Source organism: Schistocerca cancellata, chromosome 4 (assembly GCF_023864275.1).
Source record: "Schistocerca cancellata isolate TAMUIC-IGC-003103 chromosome 4, iqSchCanc2.1, whole genome shotgun sequence".
Classification (NCBI taxonomy): Eukaryota; Metazoa; Arthropoda; class Insecta; order Orthoptera; family Acrididae; genus Schistocerca; species Schistocerca cancellata.
In genome coordinates, this window is record NC_064629.1 from 367157850 (window position 1) to 367182367 (window position 24518).

The 24518-nt window shown below is 43.9% G+C and overlaps 1 protein-coding gene across 3 annotated transcripts in view; it reads left to right on the forward strand.

Annotated features, from left to right (window-relative positions):
• LOC126184933 (glycine receptor subunit alpha-2) overlaps positions 1-24518 on the forward strand; it is a 476927-nt gene that overhangs the window by 277454 nt on the left and 174955 nt on the right. For all 3 annotated transcript variants that reach the window (XM_049927604.1, XM_049927607.1, XM_049927606.1), the window contains 2 exons: positions 14770-14920; positions 15018-15100. In XM_049927604.1, coding sequence (XP_049783561.1) covers positions 14770-14920; positions 15018-15100 — 234 coding nt within the window. The remainder of the gene's footprint in view (positions 1-14769; positions 14921-15017; positions 15101-24518) is intronic.

A 24518-nucleotide genomic window follows, 5' to 3' on the forward strand; every position in this document is an offset into this window, starting at 1 on the left:
ACCCCGCCAAACACCTGATTCTTAGTCTCTTCTTCCCCGGCCTTACCGTCACCTGCGCCACCATCTATGTCCGCCCTAACGCCCCTATTCCCTTCGACTTCCTCTCCCACATCGACCGTACCTTCTCCTCCTACGTGATCGCCACCGACCTCAACATCCATAGTCGTTCCGCCGCCCAGTTACGGCGGTGGCATCGGATCCTCTCCTCCCTTCAAGGCAACCTCATCCCCATCCCCCAGCACACCCATCCCGAATCCAACTCCACTCCCGATGTTATCCTTTCCTCCCCCAACCTCCTTGGCTGCATAACGGTGGATGTCCTGGAGCCTGTTGGTAGCGACCATCTCCCTGTCCTCCTCACCGTTTCCGACGGTCGTCGCTCCCGCCCCGACCCTCGTAATGACCCTCCCCCTAAGTACATCTGTGACTATTCCTGTGCCAACTGGAATGCCTACCAGGATACCCTCTCCACCCAGGTCGATAGCCACCCCTTCACCTACCACCACCCTGATGATGTAACCCATGCTGCCTCCTTTCTCCAGCAGACCTTGTCTGAGGCCGTGGAGGCCCACGTCCCTACTGTCGCCATCCACCCCCACCGTCCTCCCTTACCCCCACAGGCCGTCCTCCTCCTGAGTGAATCCTACCGTCTCTACCGTGCCTTCCTCCACTCGCGTGACCTGGACACACTACGACGCCACTGGCAACTCCAGCGACACATTCGTAATTTACTCGCAGCTAAGAAACGCTGGGGCTGGTGACAGACATGCACCTGTTTAAATGCTACCCTACCTATCTACTCGTCCAAGTTCTGGTCAGCCTTCCGTCGCCTTACCAGAACTAAACTCTCCGCCTACTATCCTCTTCTCCATGATGATCACCCCTTCCCTGACACCCTTAGTAAGACCAATCACTTTGTCTCCTACCTCTCTGATGTGTTTTCCATTCCCGATGATCCCCAGTTCGATTACTCCCTCTTCCCGGATGTCCGCGATCGAACTGACACCTCTGTCCTTCCCCACGCACCTGGTTTCCAGTACTTGGACAACATTGCACACACGGAACTCAATGCCCCTATCACTACACAGGATCTTATTTCTACACTCCGCACAAAACGCAACACCGCTCCTGGTCACGATCATGTCACCTACCGTCACCTTCGTGAAGCTCCTGTCTCTTTCCTCTCCTCTCTGGCCAGGCTCTACAATGTAGTCCTGTCCACCGGTTACTACCCCGACCTGTGGAAAACCTCCCGTATCCTGATGTTCCTTAAACCTGGCAAACCGCCGTCCGCCGTCCCCTCCTACCGTCCCATAAGCCTTACCTCGTTCTTCAGCAAGGTCCTGGAATCTATCCTCACCCGACGCATCCACCAGCATCTCTGCCAACACCGCCTCCTTCCCATTACCCAGTGTGGCTTTCGGCCGTCCTTCTCTTCCGACGACCTTCTGCTTCACCTCACGCATCTCCTTTCCGACCAGCTTAATTCCCATCGCTCCACAATCTTCCTCTCCCTGGACCTCGAACGTGCTTATGACCGCGTATGGCATTCCGGTCTCCTCTTCAAGCTCCAAACCTTCACCCTTCCCGTTAACTACGTCTGTCTGATGGGCTCTTTTCTCTTCCACCGTCCTTCCTAAGTCACCATCCATAACACGGATTCCTACACCTTTTTCCCCTCTGCCGGTGTGCCCCAAGGCTCCGTCCTCTCCCCCCTTCTGTACCTTTTGTACACGGCGGACATGCCGCCGCCGTCACCCCCCGTCCACCTTCTCCAGTTTGCCGATGCCACCGCCTTCCTTGCCCTTGCCCCCACCCTGCAGCGCTCCCAACACCTTCTCCAATCCCATCTTGACTAGTTCACCGCTTGGTGCAACCAGTGGTTGCTCAAGGTCAATCCCTCCAAAACCCAGGCGATCATTGTAGGCAAAACCACTCCTTCCTTCCGCCTCCTTGATTTCTATCTCACCATCTATGGCCATCCTATTGCCCTCACTCCCACCCTTAAGTACCTTGGCGTCATCCTCGACCGTCGCCTCTCCTGGACTCCCCATCTCCGGACAATCCAAGTCAAGGCATGCTCCCGACTCCGTCTCCTCAAGCTCCTTTCCGGCCGCACGTGGGGTCTGGACGCCTCCACCATCCTCCACACCTATAAATCTCTCATCCGCCCTATCCAGACTGGATCTCCGCCCCCCCCCTACATTTTATAAATCCCTCCAAATCCTTGAACGGCATGCTCTCCGCCTCGCCTATCGCATCCGTCTTCCCTCCCCCACGCGGATCCTGTACGATCTCATCCCCTTCCCCCACCTCCTCCTTTTCCTTGAAAGGATACGGATCCTGTACACCTCCTGCAAACTCGATCCTCCTCACCCGCTTGTATCACCCATCCTCTCCCACCCCCGCCCGCTGCCGCGCCTGTATTCCCACGTCCCGCCCGGTCTCCATCTCTCCACCCTCCTTACCCTCTCCCAATGTGGCTTCCGCCAGCTCCACCTCCCTGATGATGTCCTCCTCCCCTCCATCTACCCCTCCTATCAACTTTGATCCTCCCCCCCCCCCCACACTTCCTGTGTCCTTTCCTTTAGGCACCCTCCCTCCCTTGGCAGGTCCCCGGACTCATACACGGTTAGTGAACTTTCGCTCGCCGGAGATCAACGCCTCGTGTTTCTGTGTGTGCCGTCGTTTTGTGCAGTGGTTCAGTGTTATTCGTTTTGTGCACCTACGTTCACGTGTGACACTCTTCGTCTGTGTATGTGTCCAGGTGTCTGACCAAATTTTATCTTGGACTCTACGCCCGTGAACGGCCCCATGTATTTTAAAAAGTGTTTGTCTCCGTTTCTATGTCCATCATGTTTTTTTCTCTAAATGTCTTCATTTGTATGTTTTGTGTTTCTCTGAGGCCAAAGAGCAGCGTAGTATGCTGCTGCTGGCCTGCCTGTAAACAGGTTTAAAAATAACAATAAAGAAAAAAAACTGGAGCGGCAGTCTTGCGGCTCACTCTGAAGATGGCTGAATGTTATACAGCCGAAATATTAGAAGAAGAAGGAGATTTCTTGCGGCTGCACACCCGAAACTTAATGGAACAAGTGTGCTGTAACCTACTTCCTTTGTTTCCGGATTGCATTTCCTTAGGATTCTTCAAATGAATCTCAGTCTGGCATCTGCTTTACCGACGATTAATTTTATATGGTAATTCCATTTTAAATCACTCCTAATGCCTACTCCCAGATAATTTGTGGAATTAACTTATTTCAGTTGATGACCTGCTATATTGTAGCTAAATGATAAAGGATCTTTCTTTCTATGTATTCGCAGCACATTACACTTGTCTACATTGAGATTCAATTGCCATTTCCTGAACCATACGTCAATTCCTTGCAGATCCTCCTCTCTCCGCTATATCGGGATAATACAAAACAAGTTACCCGTCTCCGAGCTTTTTCGATGTCTCCGGCGATCCTATATGATGTGGATTCCACATCCATAGTAGTACTCCAGAAGAGAGCGGATGAGCGTAGTGTAGGCGTCTCTTTGCTAGACCTGTTGCATTTTCTAAGTGTTCTGGCAATAACTCGCAGTCTTTGGTCAGCTTTCCCCCACAACATTAATTATGTCACCTTTCCAATTTAAGTTATGCGTAACGTTAATCCCTAAGTATTTAATGAATTTACAGCCTTTACGTTTGTGTGATTTATCGTGTAACCGAAATGTAGCAGATTCCTTTTACTACTCAAGAAGGTGACTTCATACTTTTCATTATTTATAGTCAACTGCCACTTTTCGGCCATACAGATATCTTGTCTAAATCGTCTTGCAATTTGTTGTGATCATCTGACGACTTTACAACCTCAAAAGGCTGCCAAGATTGTCTCCTAATTCGTCTATGTAGATTAGAAACAGCAGAGGCCTATAACACTTTCTTTGGGAACCCCAGATATTACTTCTGTTTTGCTCGGTGACTTCCTGTCAGTTCCTACGAACTGTGAGCTTTCTGATAGTAAATCACGAATCCAGTCGCACAGCTGATACTATACTTCAAAGGCACGCAATTGGATTAGAAGTCGCTTGTGAGTTACGGTCCCAAAAGTCTACTGAAAATCTAAAAATGTGTTATCAATGTGACATCCCATGTCGATAGCACTCATTACTTCGCGAGAATAAAGAGTTAATTTTGTTTCACAAGAACGATATTTTCTGACTCCATATTGGCTACTTGTCAATAAATCGTTTTCTTCGAGGTTATTCATAATGTTCAAGCGCAGTGTACTTAGTTACAAAACTGTACTTCAAATCGACGTTAGCGATATGGGTCTGTAATTCAGCGGAGCACTTCTATTTCCTTTCTTGTGTACTGGTGTGACTTGTGCTACTATCCAGTCTTTACGTACGGATTTTTCGATGACGGAGCGGTTTTATATGGTTGGTAAGTATGGAGCTATTGTATCAGCATACTATGAAAGGAATCTGACTAGTATAGAATCTGGGCAGGACACCTCGCCTTAATTAAGTGATTTAAGCTGCTTCACTACACCGAGCATATCTACTTGTAAATTATTTATGTGGGCAGTAGTTCTTGATTCGAATTCTGGAATATTTACTTCGTCTTCTTTGATGAAAGAATTTCAGAAAATCGTGTTGAATAACTCTTCTTTAAGGGCACTGTCAATCGTAACATCACCATTGTTATCGCGGAGTGGAGGTATTGATTGTGTCTTGCCGCTGGTGTACTTTACATACGACCAGAATCTCTTCTGGCTTTCTGCCAGATTATAAGACAGAGTTTCGTTATGGAAGCTATTAAAAGCATCTTGCATTGAAGGTTACGCTAAATTTCGAACTTCTGTAAAACTTTGCCAATATTGGGTATTTTGCGTTCTTGTAAATTTGACATGCTTTTTTCGTTGCTTCTGCAACAGTGTTCTGACCTGTTTTGTATACCACGGGGGATCAGTATCATATCTTAATAATTTATTTGGTATATAAAGGATGTCCGAAAAGTCTTTCCCTGATTATATAAATTGATAACTCAGGCTAGAAGTAAGATACAGATATGAAATTGGTGTCTAATTGTTTACAAACCATCAAAGTTTTTTTCACACATCAGAAAACTTCCACATGAGCGCCCTTGGTAGCACGTAGCACATCTAGGCGATATTCAATTTCCGTCCACAGATTAGCCAACATCACTGGAGGGATCGATTCAACGACTGTGGTTATCCGTTTCCGCAGGGTTTCAAAATCTGGTACACGTGTTCGGTAGACCTCGTCCTTGACATAAGAAGTCTAATGGGGTTATGTCAGGAGAGCGTGGAGGCCAAACCGTTGGCCCATCACGACCAATCCATCGTCCAGGAAAGGTCATACCGAGATAGGCACGGGCGTCCAAACCCCAATGAGGCGGTGAACCGTCTTGCTGAAACAAGACATCGGGGTGATACTGTAGCAGCTGAGGAACAGCATACAGTTGCAACATGTCCAGATACACTGCAGATGTGATGGTAGCCTCAGCGAAGAAGAATGGCCCGATAATTCGATCGTGCAATAGCACGCACAAAAACATTCACCTTTGGACTGCCTCTGGTGCATTCCATGACCTCGCCAGGGGGTTGTGAACCCCAAATGCGCACATTATGGCGATTCACTACTCCAGTGACAAAAAAGGTCGCTTCGACGGAATAGGCAATTCAACTGAGATAACCATCATCGCCCTGAATACGTGATAGCATTTCGACCGCAAAGTCATAGCGACGTGTAGTCATTGGGCAACAAGGCCTGAACGATTTGCACTTTGTATGCACGAAACAATAAACGTTTGTGTAAAATGTCATGGGGATAGCTTTTTGGCATCTGTAATTCACGTGAGGCCCTGCGCACCGATTTCTTCGGACTTCGCAGAAAAGACTGCCTTACAGCTTCCACCCTGTCTGCTGAGGTTCTTGGTCGACCAGACCTCGGAAGGTCAGCAACCGATTCTGTGTTCTTGAACTTCTCATATCAGGCTTTAATGCTCTTGACATCAGGTGGATTCCTTCCAAATGTTGTCTGGAAGTGTCTCTGCACTGTGGCTGGTGATCGTGTCTCATGGTACCACAGGACACACTGTGCCTTCTCCTGATTGGTTAACATGGCTTCTTGGGCACTGCACCTCATCCACTACTTACGTACTGCGAACCTAAAACAGGAAAAAAACTTTGATAGTTGTAAACAATTCAACACAAGTTTCGTATTTGTATCATACTTCTAGCCTGAGTTATCAATTTATGTAATCAGGGAAAGACTTTTCGGACACCCTGTATTTCTCAACTGCAGTCCATACTATTTCTCTGAATCCAAACCAGATCTGGTCTACGCTTACATATTCAAACTGTAAGGAGTGGAAACTGTCTCTTAGGAAGGCGCCAAGTAATTTTTATCTGCTTTTTTAAATAGATGTATTTTGCCTTTATTTTTGGTGGTTTGGGTGTTGTACTATTCAGTCTCGCTAGATTGAAGACACCACCAACTGTAATTGTATGAGTGGGGCACCTATTTGAAACGAGACTTAAGTAGTCTTTGAACTGTTCAGCAGCTGGATCATCTGAGTCGGTTGGGGGGGGGGCAGTAAAAGGTAAAAGGAACCAATTATTAACAGCAGTGGAATACCCGATGGGGTGCCATTTCATTTCATAGCAGGAACCCTTGGGTTATCATCCTCGGCACCCTTACAACATCGTGCTACATCGACGACATTCTACGCCCCGTTTTGTTGCCCTTCACGTCAAGCCGCTGTTCGCCTTCATACTTGTCAAACCCTACCTTGGCCAGCAAGGTTCCGGATCTCTCCCCAAATGAGAACGTTCGGAGCGTTATGGGCAAGACCCTCCAACCAACGTGGGATTTTACTATCTAACGCGTCAGTTGGACAAAATTTGCAACGATATCCCTCAGAAGAACATCCAACAAGTCTGTCAATCAATGCCAAGTCGAATAACTACTTGCAGAAGGGCCAGAGGTGGACCAACACTTTATTGACTTGCTCAATTCGTCGGGCTCTTTATCTAAAATAAACCATCCAATTTTTCCGAAATTGTTGAAACTCTAATGATCTGTACATGTACATCATATCTACCGATTTCCGTCCCATGTGGATAATTCCTTTGTGCTGCACCGTCTGTGTGTGTGTGTGTGTGTTTCTTAAAAATGGTTCAAATGGCTCTGAGCACTATGGGACTCAACTGCTGTGGTCATAAGTCCCCTAGAAGTTAGAACTACTTAAACCTAACTAACCTAAGGACAGCACACAACACCCAGCCATCACGAGGCAGAGAATGCGTTTCTTAGACTGTAGTTTATGTTGCGTGTAATACTTCCTTCATTTAAATAACAATAAATACCGGAGACACACTGATCTGCTTAGTTTTCTTACGCTTGACGTCCATCATTACTAAAGACCTGCTTGTTACTACAGCTTCACATTTCAACTATGTCCTCTCCTGTTGTCCAATTTACGTCTTGTGCCAGATTCATTATTTATACGCCTGTGTTTCTTTTCGCCTGCTTCGTGTACTGCATTTTTAAATTTACTCCTTTCTTCAGTTAAATTTAATATCTCCTGTGTTATCCAAAAATTCAAATTATGGCTTGTCTTTGAGCCTGTTTGATACTTTACTGTCTTCACTATTTCATTTATCAGAGCTAACCTTTTGTCTTCTGATGTATTTATTTTCTCTATCTCTGTCAGTTGTTGCGTAAGGCTGCTCTCTTTGAAACTCTCAACAACCTCTCGTTGTTTCAACTTACCCCTCTCCCATCTCCTTAATATCCTACGTTTCTCCAGTTTCGCAACTAGCAAATTATGTTAAGAGTCCATATCTCCTCCTGCAAAAGTTTGGCATATTTAAAACACGGCCTATAAGTTATACAGAGTACTTCAGCATTCTTATTACAAGCTTCTAGAGGTTGTACAGGGGACTTGGTAGATAAGGTGTTGTTATGACTCCATGCCCAGAAATGTGCCGTTTGGATGCAAAATAAGTTTAAAGATCTGATCACTTTCAAATTTACCGCTTCGCGGTACGCCCACGAACTGTGAAGATAGCACCACCGTCAGTCCGTGTTGTAATTGTGACATCACATATCATTTACGTTCGACTACAACAACGCCTGCGAGAAACTGGAAGGCTGACTGACTCCAAGGACGAGCAGCAACTTCGACTGTAAAGAGGGCGTCCTGACTCCAAGGACGAGCAGCAACTTCGACTGTAAAGAGGGCGTCCCTCGTCACGAAACATTGCCCGTACCATGGGTGTCTGTAGAGCACACGTCACAGCTCATTGTCTTCGCTCCGTGTGTACCATGAAACAGGATATTTGAAAGCGATCGGACCTTCCAACGTAAGTTACATACAAATCGTGCATTTCCAGACATGAATATCTTAACCTTCCCCATTACGTCCCCTCTATAACACCTAGAACTTTGAAACACCCTGTACAAACTCTCTGAAACCTGCTAGTGTCCCCAGGTGCCTTCCACGCATACAACCTTACATCATAATAATCTTAAACCAATTTTTCGCAATGACAAAGTCATCCTCTGTGCAAACTTCTACTAAGCGGCTTCCCCTTTCAATCCTTTTTTGCAGTCCACATTCACCTAGTATTTTACCTGTTCCTTTTTCCTACTATCGAGTTCCAACCCGTCACCATATTTAAATTTTCATCTCTCTTAATTCACTGAATAACTTCCTTCATTACATCACACGTTTTTCAGTCTCATCATCATCATCAGCAGCAGCAGCAGCTGTGGAGCTACTAGGCATGTGTATGAGAAGTGGCCATACAGTTTTAATTATCACTTCGAAAAATAAAGTTCCGTAATTAATTTGTGATACGATTGGTGTTATAGGGCACTGAACGGTGAGGTCAACAGCGCCGTAATTAATTTTTGTCTGTTTGCAGGTAGAGTAGCTACTCGTTTAGCGGCGTGCAACAATATTGTGACGCACTGTTTTCAGTGTGTACGAGGACCGCGTACATATATCTGCAAACAGACAAAACATTAATTGCCTAACTTTATTTTTTTGAGCTGATAACTGAAATCTTATGACTATCATTCGTACTTCTAATACTGGGATGGGTTGTGGCTTTGTGTTTATCTTGTCTGCGATGATCCGCTCATCACGCCGTTCATAGTGGTTCACCCTCCTCGTTCCCATTTTCCAGTTCATCTTAGACCTGCTCCTACATAACCCTTATTTCATTTTGTGTTGATACCATTTACTCACGAGACCAAAAATTCTGTTCATCCTGCCACTGCATTTTAGTGATTCCAGAAATACCAAACTTCACATAATCCATTTCCCTTTTCAAGTTCTCTATGCTATGTATACGATAAGGATCAAAGAGTTCGCGGTCAGTTCTGTAGAGCGCCAGATTTGTTTTCTCTTATGACAAAATCTTCCTGAGTAGTCCCCATCGGGGGCTATTTTACCGCCGGAATATTATACACAGGTTGATGTTAGCATCATTAAACCGCACGGATGAGTTGCATCGCTTTGGGAAATAAACTAAGAGGTCAAAAGTCAGGAGAAAGTTGTCCCGTGTAAGACACCCGAAATTTGCGAATAGACGTTGTGCATGGCGCGAGTTCAGACACGATATCTGAGCAGTCTGTTGCAGACAGTTGCGCAGTGAACAAGGCGGCACGTCACGAGTTCACAAACTTTGGACGTGGGCTGGTAATCGATGCTAAACTCATGGGTCATAGCGTATCGGAGATTACACAGTAATTAGGGTTTCTGAGGTCAGCCACGTCTAGCGTGGATTTTCAGTATTGCAGAGACGGTGTTACGAAACGTGTAAACCACCCTACAGGATGACCACAAATTTTTGACGAAGGATGTCTCGTCGTCTCTGTGAGCCACACAGCAAGCGATTTTAACGTGGTTCCTCAGAAACTCACGTCTACCAGGACTGTAGGAAGGCAAAGGCACTGTATAGCCTTCATCAGGCCACAACCGACTCGTATCACAATACCTTCCCACGAATTTTCGACATTCATTCTACATCAGCTTTATTTTCCTTGGAGTTGTAAAACTGCCGCAGTCTACCATACACTGTTATAAGTGAGCATATACTACGGTAGTTTTGTTAGTATAGTGGGTCAGTTAAGATCTTAACTGTATTACCTGTTCGTTAGGTGTTGCATACTTATCGGTCGTTACCTCATTTCGATCGCTTTATTTTTGTTTTTTATCAGTGTCTTACTAGATTTCCCTAGAATCTAGAAACGGTGAACCGTCTAGAAATTAAGTGAGAGTACATAAAGGGGCATGTAACCTTAGGAACATTTTTGTTCTACATACTCATCCTCCTATCTGTTACTTAAAAATAAACAGTATTTATAGGAAAATGGAAACTGTCAATGTTTAACTCAAGTTTTATTCGAGTATTGTTGATTTGTGACGTGAAATAGAGGGCTGTTGTAGTAAAAAAAATTAGATTTATCATGTAGTGTTAGAAAACGCAGTATCCTAAAAAAAAAAAGTTTAAAGAAAACCGTAAAACCAAAGCATATCAAACGTCGCTTCAATACGTCGTCGAGCTTACATAAAACATGTTTCTGCTTCTCATAAACAACTTTCACAGTTATCAATGATAACAGGAAACTCTAGGGCCAGCCGCTGTGACCGAGCGGCTCTAGGCGCTTCAGTCCGGAACCGCGCTGCTGCTATGAGTGCAGGTTCGAATCCTGCCTCGGGCATGGTTGTGTGTGATGTCCTTAGGTTAGTTAGGTTTAAGTAGTTCTAAGTCTAGGGGACTGATGACCTCAGATGTTAAGTCCCATAGTGCTTAGAGCCATTTGAACTACACTCCTGGAAATGGAAAAAAGAACACACTGACACCGGTGTGTCAGACCCACCATACTTGCTCCGGACACTGCGAGAGGGCTGTACAAGCACGGCACAGCGGACACACCAGGAACCGCGGTGTTGGCCGTCGAATGGCGCTAGCTGCGCAGCATTTGTGCACCGCCGCCGTCAGTGTCAGCCAGTTTGCCGTGGCATACGGAGCTCCATCGCAGTCTTTAACACTGGTAGCATGCCGCGACAGCGTGGACGTGAACCGTATGTGCAGTTGACGGACTTTGAGCGAGGGCGTATAGTGGGCATGCGGGAGGCCGGGTGGACGTACCGCCGAATTGCTCAACACGTGGGGCGTGAGGTCTCCACAGTACATCGATGCTGTCGCCAGTGGTCGGCGGAAGGTGCACGTGCCCATCGACCTGGGACCGGACCGCAGCGACGCACGGATGCACGCCAAGACCGTAGGATCCTACGCAGTGCCGTAGGGGACCGCAACGCCACTTCCCAGCAAATTAGGGACACTGTTGCTCCTGGGGTATCGGCGAGGACCATTCGCAACCGTCTCCATGAAGCTGGGCTACGGTCCCGCACACCGTTAGGCCGTCTTCCGCTCACGCCCCAACATCGTGCAGCCCGCCTCCAGTGGTGTCGCGACAGGCGTGAATGGAGGGACGAATGGAGACGTGTCGTCTTCAGCGATGAGAGTCGCTTCTGCCTTGGTGCCAATGATGGTCGTATGCGTGTATGGCGCCGTGCAGGTGAGCGCCACAATCAGGACTGCATACGACCGAGGCACACAGGGCCAACACTAGGCATCATGGTGTGGGGAGCGATCTCCTACACTGGCCGTACACCACTGGTGATCGTCGAGGGGACACTGAATAGTGCACGGTACATCCAAATCGTCATCGAACCCATCGTTCTACCATTCCTAGACCGGCAAGGGAACTTGCTGTTCCAACAGGACAATGCACGTCCGCATGTATTCCGTGCCACCCAACGTGCTCTAGAAGGTGTAAGTCAACTACCCTGGCCAGCAAGATCTCCGGATCTGTCCCCCATTGAGCATGTTTGGGACTGGATGAAGCGTCGTCTCACGCGGTCTGCACGTCCAGCACGAACGCTGGTCCAACTGAGGCGCCAGGTGGAAATGGCATGGCAAGCCGTTCCACAGGACTACATCCAGCATCTCTACGATCGTCTCCATGGGAGAATAGCAGCCTGCATTGCTGCGAAAGTTGGATATACACTGTACTAGTGCCGACATTGTGCATGCTCTGTTGCTTGTGTCTATGTGCCTGTGGTTCTGTCAGTGTGATCATGTGATGTATCTGACCCCAGGAATGTATCAATAAAGTTTCCCCTTCCTGGGACAATGAATTCACGGTGTTCTTATTTCAATTTCCAGGAGTGTATGTGTACAAATACATGTGAAATATATTAAATATATGTGAAATATATTTGACATGTGCTTGACAATACGAAACCAAAAACACTAATTGGATATGCACTATACACATTGGCCAGTCGCCAATGGAGCTATGCTGGTATATAGAACGAGAATGAGCAACCCTTTACAAAACAAAATACAAAAACGTCTGCCAAGTTCTCTACTGCGCTGGGAATTAAGTATTCATACACCAACAGAAAATGACACTTCTAACAAAGCCAGAACATGTTTAATACTTCGTATGCATACCCTTCCGATGTATTACATCTCGCAACCTCCGTGGCATGGAATGGACCAATTTTCTTGTAGTTTCCGACATGATACCTTCCCATTCTCGAAGGAGTGCCTCTTTCAAAGAGGCCTTACTACAGATATCGTGTTTTCTCACTCGTGTTTCCAGCTCACTCCACAAGTGTTCGATGAGATTCAGGTGCGGACTCTGAGCTGGTGTTTTAAGAGAGTGTGGAGTGTTGTAGAGCAACCACATCCGGACAATTTGCGCCGTATGTTTGGGATCATTGTCCCGTTGGAAGTAATAATTTCTAGGAAGACCCAAGGCGTCAACACTCTGTTGTAAGTTCCGTTTGAGAATGTTCATATACACAAACCTGTCGATGGTACCTTCCACAAACACTAATTTTCCGACACCGGAGGCTGACATACAGCCCCATACCATAACTCCACCACCTCCGTGCTTCATCGTGGGTTGAATGTTGTTTCGGTCGAGGTCTGTATACGGTCTTCCCGAGACCAAGATCCTACCATCAGTGTGCACGATATTAAATTTGCTTCCATCACTAAACAATACAGTATCCCAGAAGTCTGCTGTCTTGGATACATGCTGTTTCGCGAATTCCATCCGCCACTGCCTGTTCTTTTTGCTGATGTAGAGGTTTCGTCTCGGGACCCTGGCTCTGTAGCCCGAACGATTGAGAAAGGTACGAACTGCCCTTGGAGTGATGTCCTTTCGGAAGTGGTCATGTACATATGCGGGTAGTGCCGACGCTGTCGTTTTCGGGTTTTTCTTGATGATTATTAGTAGCATTCTGGTCTCTCTTGTTGTAAGCTTCTGTGGACGACCGTGTCGTTCACTGTTTATTACTACATGTCTGCCCCTATATCGCTTAATAATAGACTTCACAGTCGCTCGGCTTTGTCCTATGATGTTCGCGATTTCGGCATACGACTTGTGTCGAAGATATTAGGCGACAACGATGTTTCGTTCCTCAATGGTAGTTTCCTTCCCCTTGCGGCCCATTCTGCTGTTCCACGGTACCCCGGCCGACGGGCTGTTGCTTCACGGCCGCCACACGACTACACAAGTGTGGCATGCACTCCGGGGCTGCGTCAGCCGTTTGTTTGGTTGAAAGTAGTCCGCTGTATGAATACATTTTGCCCTGTCGTAGGCCGTGCGGAATGTAACATTTTTTATTTTCCCAGAATAGATTCATGGCATATGGGAAGCTTCATCACCAAGAACATGGTTATCTGACGCTACATCATCGTACTTCAAAAATGGTTCAAATGGTTCTGAGCACTATGGGACTTAACATCTGTGGTCATCAGTCCCCTAGAACTTAGAACTACTTAAACCTAACTAACCTAAGGACATCACACACATCCATGCCCGAGGCAGGATTCGAACCTGCGACCGTAGCAGTCCCGCGGTTCCGGACTGAGCGCTTAGAACCGCTAGACCACCGCGGCCGGCTTCATCGTACTTATTCGTAAGGCGCTGTGGATGATTTACTATCTGAACACACCATCGTATTTTGTCACCACCTTCTGTATGAATACTTATTTCCATGACTGTACCTCCATGAACGTTCCAAGCATACGTTGAAAGAAGGGAACCATTTCGGGTTCTACAATCTCCAGCCGCCACTAACTATGGCACCTAATGCTGCTCCATAGGGTATGATGCTGAACAATGCATTCTGGAAGATGGCATTCGACTGAATAGTGTCTCTCGCGTGCTCACCCACGGAGCCCCGTCTCTACTTACGTCATCTTCGACGGGATATGAAACCATAATCTTCCTTTTTCCCACATTTGAGAGGATCACTGTTCATATGCTCGTCAGCTCTTCTTCTCTAGGTTCTTCGTTGTTTCCCTAAATTGCTCCAGAACATGGCGGGATGAATTCTTTGAATAGCGTACATTCGATTTACGTCCATCTATCTCCAACTGAATCTAGTGAAAAAATGTGATATAGATTAGGATATTTAAGAAGAAAATGTGTTAAATAGATGATATAACCGGCTGTGTGGTGATCTGATGTAATGTAATATAAATTAAATCTCATGGTCTGTGATTCCCTGAAAAGAGTCTATAATTACATTTAAGCTTTTTAGCGCTGATATCCTAATTTCCTTACGCAATTCCAAATTTCCTGTGCTCACGAAAATTACTGTTTGTTATGATACCACAGTTAGAAGAATGCTTGAATAAATGTGTCCTAATTTTTCAGAATGTCAACAAGCCTCACATTTAACGACATTCTCCCAGAAGATCCGAAACTGTACGATAAGATGCGACCACCGAAGAAGGATGGAAGCCCAACAGTCGTTTATTTTCACGTTACAGTCATGGGTCTGGATTCCATTGACGAAAATGCTATGGTAATTAAGAAATCTCTTTTGTATACATACCTCACATCTTTCTGTGACGTAAATATTTTATACTGACTTTGAAGCACTTACATACTGTGTGTTTCAGACGTATGCGGCGGACATATTTTTTGCTCAGACATGGAAAGATTTCCGCTTACGCTTACCAGAGAACATGACATCAGAATACAGGTATACGTCTTATTTATCTTCTTACTTGTGCACCAGTATTTTAGTTATTCAATTATTGCTCATTTTGCACTAATCTTTCGTGATTAAGAATAGCCTGTAATGTCCACAGAAGCACAGTTAACTGATGTCATACATTATAGTATTTATCAACCAGCCCTGCAGTTGCCATATAATTATAGCTCCAAGTGTTAGTGCACAGAGAAAATTGTAAGGATATGTGTTTTCAGGTCATGTGCAAAAAGGAAACTTAAAGGTTTCAGCTTGATTTTGTATCTGTTTCGGAATAATACAGAAACATGACAGGAAAACTGATATTTACCGTTAATTAGACGATATGTTAGACGGTTATTCAACACTTTCATGTTACCTGCAGAAGCTTAGTTGGGTTTATTAAAAAAATGGTTCAAATGGCTCTGAGCACTATGGGACTCAACTGCTGTGGTCATAAGTCCCCTAGAACTTAGAACTACTTAAACCTAACTAACCTAAGGACAGCACACAACACCCAGCCATCACGAGGCAGAGAAAATCCCTGACCCCGCCGGGAATCGAACCCGGGAACCCGGGCGTGGGAAACGAGAACGCTACCGCACGACCACGAGATGCGGGCGGGTTTATTAAAAATAAAATTACTTTTCAGTTTCACTTTACGTAAATCGAACTTGAAAAAGGTTTAAAACGCAGCGTTGTATTACGCCTGTGGTTTCAATAGCAGTAATAACACACCAAAAACTAAGTGAAATCAAGTGGAATTAAATAAGTGTAAATGTCTGATATTAAACAAAGCTACAGACTTTCAGAGGGTTTTAAGAGGTATTAGCTACGCAGTTTTATGCAGTTAACCGTAGTCTTAGTCGTTCCTTAGCGAGTAATATTATCTTGATATACATGACACATCAGTTCTCTGGGAGCGTGGTAGGTGGATTTTGGCATTAGAAATAACGGTCTAAACTATTCATTTCTTTCTGAATCTCGTAATGTCGTGTCTACAGGGACAGACAGCCAAAACGTACAAGAAGTCGGTCGAAGTCTACATCTGCATATACTTTCTGCGAATCACTGTAAATTGTGTCGCAAAGATACCACATGTTACGGTTTCTTCCTACTGCATGCTCTTTATAGTCTACTTTTTTTTCTTTGGTGTATCAACGGCATCAGTAGGTATGCAGCTGGAGAATATTCATAGTTTCCGCCTTCACAACTGATTCTTGGAATTTTCTAAGATTTCATAGAGTGATTCCTATATAAGAATTTCTTCAGAATTTCGTCCTTCTTTATATATCTTCTGTTAGTCCGACATGATATGGATACCACATGATATTCCACTGTGAGCTGTAATACATTTTTTGAAAGTGATCTGCAGACGAACTGTTTCCCGGTACCCTACAGATAAATCGAAGCAATTTTTTCCCTACAACTTAGCTTTGTGATAGTTCAGCTTAACTTTCTTATATTTTGTTAATAGTATGACATGACTGCCTCTAGTTGTGATCATTAATTGCGTAGCGGAAGCCTTTACGTTTCGTGAAGTGCACGAGTTTAATATCTAGTCTAATTGCACCAGGCTAATATTTTGTCAATTTTTACTGGGTATTGCTACATTTTTAATGAAGTAAAACTTCCTCATAGATAACCACATCGTCTGAGAAAACCCGGGACTGTAAGTAATAATGGCTGCTAAATCAATAGTATACACTGACGGAAAAAAAATCGCAACACAAAAAATTAATTTGTGGCTACGGTCTTGCCAAGTCATTTTGCAGTATCGCAGATGGAATATCCAGCTTCTCGTAGCCCCATTACACGACCTTGTTTAAACTCAAAGAGGTGTTGATAACGGCGTATTTGTCTTAAAGACATTCTTGAGTAATATCAACTCAGCACGTCCAGTCTCAAAGGTAATTAACGCTCACGAACGTTGCATTTAAAGCCAACCTGACTTGCATCCTCATAGAGGAGCTACTAGCGCCACTCTTATGCGACTGGCGCGAAACTGAAATAGACATCATCTTTCACATGTAAAAGCACGCCTACCAACTTCAGTTTATGTCACGCAACTCCTTCTTGGTGCTGCTATTTATTTCCGTCAGTATACGCTCCGAAAATATACTTACATTTAAATTTAAATGTTAACATGTTTCTCATTTTTCGAAAAGTTTTTCTTGTCATTGCCAATCTTTATTTTATACCCCTTTGCTTCGATTAATGTCATTTATTTTGCTGTTCAAATAGGTAAATTGATATACTATTCTTAGTGACTTATTTCCTAATCTAACTCCGTTGACGTCCCCTAATTTAAATTGATTCTTTATTGATGTTCGTCTCACTACCTTTTTTCAAAATACTATCCATTCCGTCCACCTGCTCTTTCAAGCCCTTTGCCGTCTTTTCAGGATTATAATGTCATCGTCAGATATTAAAAATTTTATTTATTTGCGATCCCGAACACGAACTGTCTTTCACGAAGTAGGCTTGTACCAGTCATTCAATAACTTCAGTGTACATCAGTTATGCGCTCCCTAACATGGAACCAAATGTATGCCCGTACCTCGCCATCTTGAAAGTACATTTGTCATCTTGAAAGCAGACAAATCTACAAATTATAACCAGTACATTTTGTGGGAGGTCAAATGAAGGATTTTTTCCCTAGACGTTCTCAGTTTAGTCTTCTAGGAAATACAATAAATCAGTAACAAGCCAAGAGAAAACTTCTGTAATGCCACTCGTAAAACATTCTTGAACAGTATAAGGAAGTCTGTCTGTAGCATTCATAACAGTTACCAGGTTGGTTTATTTTAATTTCGAAGTTCAATTTATGTATTATTCCTTATACTACTCTCTGGATCCCTATGTCACATATTCTCACAATTTTCAATTTTATTTGGCTTTCATTAGGTACAAAGTTTAGCTTAATTTTAGGAGGATAAGTGTAGTGGTCTGACTGAAATTCACCACTTCTTATTGATTTAACATTCAAGAATTCGCTTATGTTTCTCATAATCTGTTATTTTGTTATCAATTGAAACTTTTACAGGAGAAAGACTTTTTACAGCCGTTTCACTTCCCGAAATTTTAATATTGTACTTTGTGATACTACTTCAAGCATGAGTGTAGATCTACGGAAGCTGACAGCATTAAAATTTTAAAAAAAGTTACATAAATTTACTAATGCAGTTGAGGCCATTAACGACTTTCTTTAGGTAAATATATTCTATTTTCACTTCAGACAGTACCCTATGAACAGCTAAACTCTGAGGATGCATGAATTTCGTTAATATCACCACGAAGGTCAGGAATCTTTCAGATGGGTATTAAAAACTTGGAACCACTTGTATATTTCATCGTCGAGATATCAGGGGGCACACGTTCCTGTGACGTTCGCTTTCTTCGCCAACATTTCGAGTAGCAGGTTTACGCACATAAAAATTTCTCAAATATCTCAGTGTTAATTTTAGCACTTTATATGTAGCTGATTCATATTCGATTACTTACGTGGATTTTAAATGATCAGAGGAAGTCGGCAAAGCGCTATTCAGTCAGAGAGGCCTCTTATTGACTGGGATCCTCACGTTATTTCACCCTCCATACGGGGCTCCATTTCTGTCCCTTCATTGTCATTTATTACAGACAAGAGACGTACAGCACTGCTCCATTGCTTCCGTACTCTCATACAGTGGGTATGGAGTCATTAAGGAAAATGCATAAAATGGCTGTTGCAAGCTAACAGTCTCCTCTCTGTTCCTTCCCGTGTAAATAAATATGCCACGCTAACAATTTAGACTATTGATACATACAAAAGGATATTAACAGCATGCTTAAATAAAATGTTCAGTAGTAGCCTTCTGTTTAAATGTATCAGTACTACCCTTTTTTGAGATTTTGTAGCAAATATTCCATTCTAAAGAGCAGGCACAATATATTCATACAGTTTTAGCCTCCAATTAAATACAAAGGCCAAGCTCCAGAGAGTTTCTAACAAAATATAAATATGGAATAATTATTTCCTTGACAGAGTATCATACTCCGTAATGCCTTACAACAAATTAACATATGCAAATAAGAATAAACAAACTTAAATATCAAAAAACACATTTGAATATAAAATCATATAGAATGCGCTGATGAGCGCTGCAGCGTAGCCCAGCTGACATTGGAAAAGGTAGAAATATTATTTCTTATTCCTTTACAGCTATACTCCTTTATATTTCTGCCTCTGTTGCACTGACAATTTAGGTTACTGGTGACTGGTTTTGAACGTCTCAGTTCATTATCGAAATGATTAATAAAATAATTTTTTTACCTTTGGAACTGTTTGCAGCTGTTCAAAGTGATGAACAAATGTTATTCCAGTAATCATTTCAGAATACCCAGGTATTGGTTCGATAGTGAACGGACACGATCGAAGCTAGTCACCATTATTACAAATTGTCAAGGTGACAGAGACAGAAAAATTAAGGTCGAATGCAGTTGCCACTGCTTTTTGATGTAGAAAATAGCCAAAGTTACAAGATTCAGTTCTTTTGTTTAATTAAAGGCTAGTTTCAGGTTACCTGAACCCATTTACAAATCATCCAAACAGACAAAATGGTATATTTCGTAACAGCATGCAAATCATGTTAACATTGTACATATACGTACCTCAGAGTCTTGTGCATCAAATTCGATAACCCAAGTTGCTTTCTCGTTATTAACCCAGCATGCTCGAAATCCATGCTGATACTTTTGCCAGTGCATTGTTGAAACTCTGCACCTTTACAGTCACTTAACCTAATTTAACTATTCATCTCCAGTGTTATGGCAGCAGTCAGAATACAGGCAACAGTTAATACAATTCTCTTTGTTATTATAAGTCATTTCATATCTGAAGACATGAAAAAAATATTGAAATCCACAAGCTGTGGTATAAGGTGATTTGTACACGAACTTGTAATTATTAATTCACATAATTATTGAATTTAATCTAATTGCTCCCACCCAGTAGCTAAGATTATTAGAAATGCCCTCCTGATTGTCGTAATGTACAGCTCCACAGTAACACGTAATTCAGTCTCAGGTACCTGCGACAAAAATTTTAGTTTGCACTGTCTTGTCATGTACAGTACATGACAAGACAGTGCAAACTAAAATTTTTGTCGCAGGTACCTGAGACTGAATTACGTGTTACTGTGGAGCTGTACATTACGACAATCAGGAGGGCATTTCTAATAATCTTAGCTACTGGGTGGGAGCAATTAGATTAAATTCAATAATTATGTGAATTAATAATTACAAGTTCGTGTACAAATCACCTTATACCACAGCTTGTGGATTTCAATATTTTTTTCATGTCTTCAGATATGAAATGACTTATAATAACAAAGAGAATTGTATTAACTGTTGCCTGTATTCTGACTGCTGCCATAACACTGGAGATGAATAGTTAAATTAGGTTAAGTGACTGTAAAGGTGCAGAGTTTCAACAATGCACTGGCAAAAGTATCAGCATGGATTTCGAGCATGCTGGGTTAATAACGAGAAAGCAACTTGGGTTAACGAATTTGATGCACAAGACTCTGAGGTACGTGTATGTACAATGTTAACATGATTTGCATGCTGTTACGAAATATACCATTTTGTCTGTTTGGATGATTTGTAAATGGGTTCAGGTAACCTGAAACTAGCCATTAATTAAACAAAAGAACTGAATCTTGTAACTTTGGCTGTTTTCTACATCAAAAAGCAGTGGCAACTGCATTCGACCTTAATTTTTCTGTCTCTGTCACCTTGACAATTTGTAATAATGGTGACTAGCTTCGATCGTGTCCGTTCACTATCGAACCAATACCTGGGTATTCTGAAATGATTACTGGAATAACATTTGTTCATCATTTTGAACAGCTGCAAACAGTTCCAAAGGTAAAAAAATTATTTTATTAATCATTTCGATAATGAACTGAGACGTTCAAAACTAGTCACCAGTAACCCAAATTGTCAGTGCAACAGAGGCAGAAATATAAAGGAATATAGCTGTAAAGGACCGTAGCAGTCCCGCGGTTCCGGACTGAAGAGCCTAAAACCGCTCGGCCACGCGCCATAGATGACAGGGGCGAACAACAGCTGAGGAGATGTGTGCGGGCAAACAGACGTGCAACTCTTGAGTAGCTGATAGCCCAGATGAACCAAGGGGCTACTAACAGAGTCTCCCCAACAGCCGATCAGCGAACGTTGCTGTGTACAGGCATGTGCAGCACGCGCCTGATGCGTGCACCTATATTGACAGCGGTACATCTGCGATGAAGGCTGGAATCTGCACGCCAGTACCGCAACTGGACATCCGCTGGGTGGCAAAAAGTGGCCTTCTTAGCTGAATCACGTTTTATACTCCTCTGGACAGATGGCAGTACCGTGTAAAGCCCTGCAGCAATAGTCGGAAGGGTACAGGCCAGAGGAGGGAGCGTTATGGTCTTGGGAATGTTTTCGTGGCATTCCATGGGTGGCCTCGTCATTCTGAACGCTACAGTGGAACAAAACAAGTACGTGTCTATCCTTGGGGACCATGTCCACCCCTTCATGCAGTTTGCTCCTTCGTCAGCACGACGGCATTTACCAGCAGGCAATGCACTGTGTCACACAGCTCGCAGTGTAAGTGCGTGGTTCGAAGAGCACCAGGATGAATTACCGTACTCCCCTGGCCACCAAACTCTCTGGTTTTTATACCCAATCGAGAATCTGTGAGACCATATTCATCCGGCTGTTCGCCCATGGATCTTCACTGAGAAACCTACCGCAGCTCGCCACGGCACTGGGGTCGGTATAGCTACACATCCATGTAGGTGCCTTCCAGAACGTCCGCACGTTCCTGCACGTCCTCGATGCAAAATGTAGCGCAGGCTCTTGACAGGTGGTCACATTAATGTATGTGGACCACGTACAGTGATGACGTAGTGGGGAGGGTCCGCTACTTGAAGGAAAACCTGGAGTCCCACGAAACTCTTAAAAATTTGGAAAAATTACTGTTGTACCGAAATTCTCCCATCCTATAGGGACACATTCTGTCCAATATCCCGAGCTCCGTGCACTGTATCGTCGCTGTAAGTAGTAGCGTGAGAATCACCAATAAACACTGGTTATTGACGCCAGCACGGAAACTCGTTACAGCGAGCAACAGAAGACCCACCGCAAGGAAATCAGCCTAAGCCTTTTCATACGCAAGATTGATTAATTTGACACAAGTTGCAATGAAGGATCTCAGACAATAAGTAAGTTCAAAAGAGTTACCCACTTACGATGGACTACTTCGATGATCATAGGTTACCTCACTACATTCTCCTAATCGCACGAAAATGCCGTCAAAATGGATTAAATATCAGCAAATACTTCTCTGTTATCATTAGTCTGAAGTGAAACGAAATTAAAATGGTAAATCACAAAATTAACACTCTGATACCTTCCTCCTAAGACCAAACAGGACTGCTCAGAGAAGCAGTTCTGTACACTTACCGAGCCCAGCCAGGAATGTTTGATAACAACCGTCCTTAGCGAAACGGCTCCTCTGCATTAAAAGGTGGCGGGGAGAGATCCGTCGAGTTGAAATGTCCAACCATCTCTGTCACCCTATACCTATCTGTTACATCCTTGTCAGCGCCTGCTCTCTTCTGTGGCGTGTTTAAACTGACGCTAGCTAGAGAACGGTTCCTCTTTTCGAATAGAGGAGGGAGAGATTCGTTGAGTTTAAAATGAACAACCAATTCTCTAGCTCCGTGCCTAGCTCTTCCCTCCTTGTCAGGCCCATTCCCTTCTCTGTCTCCTATTTTTTCCCCCTTCACAATCATTCAACGACATAAACTCATGGAATGCAGGATAAAGAACAGTGTAGTATCCATTCCGATAAACGAAAGAAAACAAATAACTTTTTCCATCTTTTCTCCAAAATTTAGTGCAGTCTCGCCAGAGTAAAAACTGGTATGGCAGATTCGATAAAGGCGCAACAAATATGACACGCAAGCGACAAAATGAATGAAGTTACATGAAACTAACCGATGGATTCAGTTCAATACCATGTCACAATTTTCATTCCGTGTCACCAATGCTGTGGCTGAGCAAAGCACAAAACACGGATACTTCGATTCCGGCTCCGGCGTGCTTAAAATATACGTATTTTTTATGACTAGCACAAATGGGAAGGCCGGCCGCGGTGGTCTAGCGGTTCTCGGCGCTCAGTCCGGAGCCGCGCGACTGCTACGGTCGCAGGTTCGAATCCTGCCTCGGGCATGGATGTGTGTGATGTTCTTAGGTTAGTTAGGTTTAAGTAGTTCTAAGTTCTAGGGGACTGATGACCATAGATGTTAAGTCCCATATTACTCAGAGCCATTTGAACCATTTTTGAACAAATGGGAAGATCCAGTCAATTCATCTTAAAACATTCTGGGTCATGGGAAGACCTCTAATGAACCTCTTTTTCCGATTCGGTTTCCATCTTTGAATTTACAGCTTTTCATAGCCCTAGCCATTTCGCTTGAAACAACATACCATTCCTGTCGTGGCTTTTTTGAATCACCGCATGCCTCATACAATCCCTCCATATGCGGCCATCTCTCTGCCTATTCTATCTAGCGTCATATACTGTTTGCTTCCTGCCATGCAGCACTAGAAACGAGCAACATTTATTCAGCGCTCAAGAGAAGTAATTCGTCGTCTGCACCCACAGATTCCGATTGTGCCAACCATACCATTGTTTGTGTTACACTCCCACCATTCTCGCGATCTTGACATTAAAAACTCATTCCCTTGAAGTTGTCAAGCACACACAGCATCCCTACATATGCGTTTCAGCACTTACTATTCACCAATCACGCATACGATTCCTCCGTGCCAATATGTATTCCTCCAAAACGCCCATATCTCTACACATGACTATTTTGAGTTCATGCATTCCATACTCACGTCACCAAGTACATCATTCACCTCTCATTTCACTCCCCATCCACACTAACAAACAAAAAAACTTAATAAATCATTGGTCTCCTTATTTACCGTATTATACGGGGCAGTCAGAAAGTTTCCGCTTGAGGTCGTTGCTGCAGCCCATCTGCAGCGTAGGTCAACTCCGATGCGGGTATATAAGCACCGACATTTAGGCAAGGGATTAGTGTAGCATTTGTGTCTTTTCGACGAGCGTGCGGTAAATGCGGAAACGTGAACTATGGTGACGATATTACCAGATGCGTGCAAACAGGAGCAACGTGCTCCTATTATTTACTAGGCTACCGAAGCACAAACACCGACAGACGTTCATCGGAGAATGAGGCAACACGGCTGTTGAAAATCATCACCCGGGAGAAGTTCGAAAAGGGATACTACTGATTCATTATAACTCACGTCCTCATATCGCAAATGTCGTAAGCAGAAGTTACGCCAACTCATGCGGGAGACAACCGAG